Consider the following 7,715-nt stretch of genomic DNA (forward strand, 5'->3'; position numbering starts at 1 on the left):
TTACGATCACAACTCCTTGAAGACACAGACTCCGTGCTGCACCAGTTTCTTTGGTGTTACACAGAGGCACATTTCAGCAAGATGCATTTTGTACATTTCTGTACAAAACTTTATCTTTTCTGTACATGTTTAACTTTATCTTGTCTGTACATGTTTATCTTTACCTTTTTTAATGTATGTTGTACATTATGTCATTGTGTACTGAATGGACCTTAAGGCTGGCAAATAAAGTTGATGATTTGGGGCGGGCGCTGATGGTTCTTCAAGGGTTAATGCCGTGTTGGGGTGGGTGTACTGTATATTTGAGAGCTGGCGTCTGGCGAGACTCTGCATTGTGTTGGCACTGCTCTTCAGAGAAGCATGCTGGAACTCCAGGAGAGAAGAGAAAAGCAAAGCTAATCTCCCCACAAACACCGCCCCAGAGGAGCCAGAGGAGGCTCCAGGACAAACAGAGATGACAAAACAAAATATTTACTAAAACTCCATGGTGTGTGAAGAAACCATTTGGGTCTGTCAGCTTTTGATAGCCGGTCTTATGACAGGCCAATTAAAATATCAAATCGTGAAATGTTCACAGGGGTAATTGCTGCTTTGTTGTCTGTGCAGCACGTTGGACCCACCCACACACGGGATTAGTGGACCCAGCAATCAAGAGTTGTGCCACAGCAATCAGCCTCCTCCGTGGGATAGGCACACCTTATGGTTAGATGTACTGGCTGTGTGGTGTGGCAGGAGACTCAGAAATGCTGTATGCTGTTGGAGGAATTTCCCTTTGTGAGTGTGTGTCTGTGGGTGTGTGTGTGTGTGTGTGTGTGTGTGTGTGTGTGTGTGTGTGTGTGAGTGTGTGTGTGTGTGTGTGTGTGTGTGTGTGTGTGTGTGTGTGTGTGTGTGTGTGTGTGTGTTTCTCTGGCGGAGGGTAGCTCAACAAGAAAAATAGATTTCTAGGTCCCCCTAGCTTTGATATGGCACACCACAGCTCACAGACTCACAGCTCTCTCTCTCTCTCTCTCTCTCTCTCTCTCTCTCTCTCTCTCTCTCTCTCTCGTTCTCTCACACACACACACACGCTCACAGACACCAGGCTACTTGGTTTTGACTGTCACAAACATGCTATAATCTGTTTGCGATGCAAACGAGTCCTGTGAAATGTCACACTGGTCTAGCACACACATTTATCAGTGAGGGTAAACTGATACCAGACTTTGGCCAGAGGTCCTGGCTCATCTATCACACACACACACACACACACACACACACACACACACACACACACACACACACACACACACACACACACACACACACACACACACACAACTCCCCTGTACAGATGATTTCTTTATTCTCACCAATCCATCTCTCTCTCTTTCGTGTCGGTACACCTTCCTCCCTTGCTCTTTCCTCCATCTTTCTTTTACATGTTCCAGGTGTTATCAGTGCTGTGTGAGATGCCCTCACATGCTGTGAAATGTGTGCTTGTAAACCTCTGGTGGGTTTCACAGAGCAAGGCCAATAAATCAGAGGAAGGATATCAACCTCCATAGATACAGACATAAACACACACACACACACACACACACAAAGACAACCAGACAGACTGACACACACACACACACACACACACACACACACACACACACACACACACACACACACACACACACACACACACACACACACACACAGGGCAGGGAGCAGATGCCACTGACCTCACGCTGTCCTCACAAGTCCATAAGAAGAGTAGACTGGACTGAATGATGATGTCTAGAGTATGACAAGTCTGTCTGTCTGTCCGTCTACCTCTCTCGTTCGTTCTCTCATACACGTGTGAACAAACATATTTTCAATCAATTTCAAGCACTTTGAAGCCTTAACGCACACACACACTCACACACATACACACACACACACACACACACACACTAACAAAGTGCTACAAGAGGATGACAACGCCTAAAACTGTGTGAACAGCAATTTCTATCAGCTGAAACATCCCATGTTAACCTTAGGGGTCGAACCTCACACCATAACCACCCAGCATGGTACACACCACAGCCTGCTGCTCCGCTTCCTGCTGTAGGGATGATGATGCCCCCCCCCCCCCGCCCCCCCTCCCCCTCCCCTTGCTGTCATCACCTGGGCCGAGCCCTGGCTCTCACACAGAGCCCCACCAAAACACGCTCCCCACAAACACTTCCTTCCATTCTACCCCACCAACGCCCCCCTCAGAACACAACAGAACAGAACAGAACCGGGTCGGGTCGGCAGACCCAGACAGATGGCACGACTCCCTTTTCCTTCGTTGCCGTCAAAAGGGGTGTGTGCTTGTGTGTGTGTGTGTGTGTGTGTGTGTGTGTGTGTGTGTGTGTGTGTGTGTGTGTTTGTGTGTGTGTGTGTGTTTGCGCTTGAGTAGTGTGTGTGTTTGTGTTTGCATACACAAGTGGCATGTATGTGTATGTGTGTATGTGTGTAAGTATTTGTGTGTGTGTGTGTGTGTGTGTGTGTGTGTGTGTGTGTGAGTGTGTGTGTGTGTGTGTGTGTGTGTGTGTGAGTGTGTTGGTAGGGGAAGGAGGAGGAGTGGTGTGTTTTCACAGCCCAGTTCTCCCGCGGTGCTCGCTGGCTGCCAAATCACACACAACGCACTTCCCGTGTTTCCCTGCAGCTGGGGCATTGTTACGAGACGCAGAGGTGCGGAGCGCTGATAGCATCACATCTCACTAATCTAATGGAGAAGAAAAAAGTCCATTAGTCACAGCTATATTCCTCTGTGTGTGTGTGTGTGTGTGTGTGTGTGTGTGTGTGTGTGTGTGTGTGTGTGTGTGTGTGTGTGTGTGTTTGGCTGTGAGGGAAGGGACCAGTCTGAGAGGCGTTGAGTGGCCCTGTTATATTAACATTTCTAGAACAGGGTGGTGGTTTTAGACAACATGGCTGATCAATGGTCACTGTGGAATGTCCGTCTAGAGAAGACTTTTTTTTTTTGTTGCGATTGGTTTTTCCACCGGCCTGCCTTGCAAGCACAAGGAAAGTGTATTAATACACCACCTAGAACAGTACATTGAGGGAATCTCACAAAGCCTTTGTTCTGCCATATTGTCTTCCTTACTTTATCTCCCTCTATTATCATGAGTAGGATCTACCCTATTGATACCGTGCCCTTGTATTCAGTTTGAACCCTGTGAAACTTTATGGAACCTGGAAATCTGCCATAAAAGTTGCCATTAGCCAAGTGTCAAACAAAGCATGGCCTTGAGTTGACTGAGGGAAGTCTGTCTGTGACTACAACGGAGGCTCTTTTTTTGCTTTCATCACCAGTTTCTCAGTCATCCCAGCAGTCTATAGGCTGTTCAGTACATTTTACCATTCGGTGTGGGAATCTGAAGTTTCTTTTCTTTCCTTTTGCTTTTCTTTAATCACCCTGTTTTGCGTTTCGGAGGGAAACCAGATCCAGCCGGTGAGATGGTGGGGTCATACTTTCCACGCGGCGGTCTCCGGTGACTTTTACGGCAATTTAACAAACAACTTAATTGTGGATTCGATTAAACGAGAAGCGTGGCTGTAACGGGCGAGCGAAACCCCGGCGAGACTGAAAGCTAAACAGCCATTAATTCGAGGGGAGCTTGTAAAAGTCACACAATGGGCTCACCTTTCACGAGCCATGGGCCGACGGAGCGCCACACCAGAGACCTCACCCCAGCACCGAACACTGTGAGCTACAGTAAGACGCCACACAAGGGGAACGAAGTCGGGTCGGGAATGAAGTGGAGCATGAGGGTTCAGGGGGTTGTGTGCGGAGGTTAGAGCTTCTGTAGCACACAGAAAACAAAGTTATACAGAACATCCACTCATTCACTAGATGACTAGTGTAGTATAGGCAATAACTATATGGTGGTAATTCACTAGGTAGCACATTAGTTATTAACTATATAATGCACTTTCTAGTGAATGAGAAGATGTTCCCAACACAGGGGTGAGACTGCAGAGTGGGGGAACGTTCTAAGCCACCACTAGTCTTCCCCTGTAGGAGGAACGTTCTAAGCCACCGCTAGTCATTCCCTGTAGGAGGAACGTTCTAAGCCACCGCTAGTCTTTCCCTGTAGGAGGAACGTTCTAAGCCACCGCTAGTCATTCCCTGTAGGAGGAACGTTCTAAGCCTCCGCTAGTCTTTCCCTGTAGGAGGAACGTTCTAAGCCACCGCTAGTCTTTCCTTGTGGGAGGAAGCGCAGAGGAGCGTGGAGGGTTCATGGCCCGTGCCGAGCAGCTGGGTAGCTGGCACACAGACGGGCACGCAGGTGGAGGTGCAGGCCGGCCACCGGAGGACACCGTCAGGGAATAACCTCAAGCTCAGCGGGGAGAAGTGGACGAGGCATAATTACAGAACTCTCTGTTTTTACTGTGTAATTACCAAGATGGAGGGAACGAAAGAAGAGGGGAGGAGAGGAGAGAAGGAGAGAGGAGAGGAGAGGAGGGGTGGAATGGGGTAAGGGGGGGGGGGGGGGGGGGGTCGGGGGGCCGCAACACCCCCAGCACACCGCACAGTGGGGTGGCCGCTGTTTATTTGGCAGTCCCCGACCCAGGGATTATTGTGGAACAAACTGTTGAGGAAGCAGCTTTTTACGGTGATGCCGCGTTTTGTAAGGGCTTGCACAACAGCACGCTTTTGCCAAAACAATGTGCCATTCCAGGCTCATCCTGGCTGTCGGCCATAGTAAAAACAATGTGCCATTAACCATGCTCTCTCTCTCTCTCTCTCTCTCTCTCTCTCTCTCTCTCTCTCTCTCTCTCTCTCTCTCTCTCACACACACATACACACACACACACACACACACACACACACACTCACACACACCTCATCCAGGCAAATTAGGGCCCCTCTCTTTTTTACCTTTCTTTTGCTGTGTCTTCTGATATATCATCCGATCTGGAATTACAGAAGCCACAGGAATAATGTCAAGGTCCTCTTTTTAAAAATAGCATACCAATGACGCAAACCCACAGAGGTTCAAGGCACAAAACACACAGCGAAGACAAATGTATGCATAAATGGGTGAGGTCAAGCATTCAGGTCAACCATGCAACACATACAAATACGCATACTGTATGTGTGACACAATACGGACAGATTACACACGATTACACAGATTACTCTAAAGGTGTGTATGAGGTTATAACCAAGTTTATATGCAAGCACACACCACCACAGACAAATACTAACAAACACATCTGAATTCATCCTGGTTTTGTATGATCTCCCATAGGAAAAAAACATCTACATACTGCACATACACAAGTATACAAGTGACTACACTGCATAGGCCTAGTCAAATTCAAGCAACAGCCTTACGGAAACACATAAGGGCCATACAGAGCAATAGCCAGTCCTCAAAACAACCTTATTTCATAAACAAGCGCTACAAAAAGCAAACAGAGCATCCCAACAGGAAGGCGTCTAGGCAACGATAGAACGAACCGGGTCCTGCCACAGAAATGACAACCCCTTCCCTGGTGCGTGTTTTAAGGGCCGATCACACTAAGAGCGATAACTATAACGATAACTATACGATACTATACTTGTACCGACAGTACTTGGTACTGGTACTTGGAATTCTCCTTTAACAGGTGTATGCATGTGCAGCTCACCTGGTAGAGCGAGCAAAGTCATGGATTTGATGATTTTGAGAGCACATACAATATATATTTTGAAAAGTATGGTACATTTTTTAAAAACTATGTTACCTGTCCTTTAAGTGTGCTTGAACTGAAACTGAAAAAATTGAATCCACTGAACCTAACTTCAGTGACTGAGTAAAAACTATTGCAGGTATTGTGTAAAGAGTAAAAGTAATTGTACGTATGGTGTGTTGGTGGTGAGAGAAGACAGGAAGAGGAGGGGGTTGCCTGCCGGGGGCCTGGGGACAGCAAACAGGAGAGCAAGAGCTTACAGTTTCAATACACAGACAACAACAGCCACTAAAGCCATCCCTACAACAGGCACAACTCATCACACACACACGCTCACACACATACACACACACAAAGATACACATGCGCGTGATACACAGGAGATACACAGGCACACACACACACACATGCATGCACACACACACACACACACACACACACACACACACACACACACACACACACACACACACACTCGAGATACACCCTTTCTTCTGTTTATCCCCTGTACGTGCGAATAGCAGGCATAGATAGACTGGTATGGTATGATTTATGGGTGGGGCAGGGTTGGGTCGGGTTGGATTGGGTTGCGGTCTGGTCTGGTGTGCTGTGCTGTGGCATGGGTGCGAGGCGAGCGACACATTCAGGGGTCAGGCACACACAATGGGAGGCTTTTGTGTTTCTGTGGAGAGCGCACAGAAGCTGAGCAGGATCTGTTTACAGCTGCAACGCTTGCCAATCTCTCTCTGTCCTACCACCCCTACATCACCCCCCCCCCCCACCCACCTCCACCACCACCCGACTGCTGCTGTATCACCGCCATAAACGGGCGGAATGCTTTTGATTTCTCAACAGGGGACTTTCCGCCTCATCCACCTTTACTGTTTGGTTACTCTATCCTTTTGGCTACTTTGGCTACTGTCCACTGTACAGCACATTGAATTGCCTGAAGTTGCACGAAATGCGCTATACAAATAAACATGCCTTGCCTTGGCTGGTCTTACTTAATTACCCACAACATTAAGTAACCACAGGTGAGTGGAGGAAATGACGTCCAAAGGAATGCATTAATTGGCCAACACCTTTAGGCATGTAGGAGTGAACTGACCTTGTGGTTTGAAGAAATGAAAGACACTAATTGTGGACTAGTTGTTTTTTATCAAAAAAGTAACTTGCACATGATATGTAATTTAATTAAAATAAGATTGTAATTATATCTGCCTATTATGTATTCTATCTAAAAAACAGCTCTGAGTTATTTCAAATATATTTGACAAATCTATGATCCTACTAATCTCCCTGATGACTATTTAGTTCACTTTCAGTCAATCCCTTAAGGTGGCATCTCATGTTCTCCTTCAGGGAACTGAGATTACGTTTATACTCAGAACGCTTCTTGGCCTCAATTGCCAAATCAGTAGCGTTTAAAGTTGGGAATGAGAGTGTGAGGTGTTGCGGGTACTCACAGTTTGGGCTTGGGCTTAATGGGGAGAGGCGGGCCCTCCTTGGCTGGAGAGGGGGTTGATGGGAGAGTGGGGGCTTTGACAGGCTGCGGTGGCAGCGGGCTCTCTTTCACAGACGCAGCGTTCTCCTTGGGAGGCAGCGTGGAGCTCTGGCCATTCTGGAAGGTTCCGTTGGCCCTGACGGCGTGGTGATCAGCCTCCGCGGGGACCTGGAGAGGTGGTGGTGGTGGCGGTGGTGCGCTCACCCTCGGCCAGATCTCCAGCTCGTTGACGTGGAAACCCTCGGCGCTGGGCGGCGTCTTGGGCGGCACCTCCAGCAGGCTGATCTCTGTGGGCGGCGGCGGTGGTGGCGGCGGGAACGGCTGGCTGTCCTCGAACGCGCTGTCGTCGCCACCGGACACCCCATTACTAGGCAACTCCACCACTGCGAGAGGATACAAAAAAATAATCGCTGAGTAACACGTGTACACAGCCTACTCTCTCAATATTCCATTCTGAGCTTCACACACACACACACACACACACACACACACACACACACACACACACACACACACACTCACCCCAGGGCCT

General features: G+C 48.3%; 1 protein-coding gene across 6 annotated transcripts in view; it reads right to left on the reverse strand.

Annotated features, from left to right (window-relative positions):
- Positions 1-7,715, reverse strand: part of palld (palladin, cytoskeletal associated protein) — a 95,514-nt gene that overhangs the window by 38,880 nt on the left and 48,919 nt on the right. For 5 of the 6 annotated variants that reach the window (XM_042056319.1, XM_042056316.1, XM_042056318.1 and 2 more), the window contains 2 exons: positions 7,146-7,566; positions 4,883-4,918 (listed from right to left, as the gene is read on the reverse strand). In XM_042056319.1, the coding sequence (XP_041912253.1) occupies positions 4,883-4,918; positions 7,146-7,566 (457 nt within the window). The remainder of the gene's footprint in view (positions 1-4,882; positions 4,919-7,145; positions 7,567-7,715) is intronic. The other variant, XM_042056317.1, reaches the window with a different exon arrangement.

The sequence above is a fragment of the Alosa sapidissima genome, chromosome 12 (genome assembly GCF_018492685.1).
Source record: "Alosa sapidissima isolate fAloSap1 chromosome 12, fAloSap1.pri, whole genome shotgun sequence".
NCBI lineage: Eukaryota > Metazoa > Chordata > Actinopteri > Clupeiformes > Clupeidae > Alosa > Alosa sapidissima.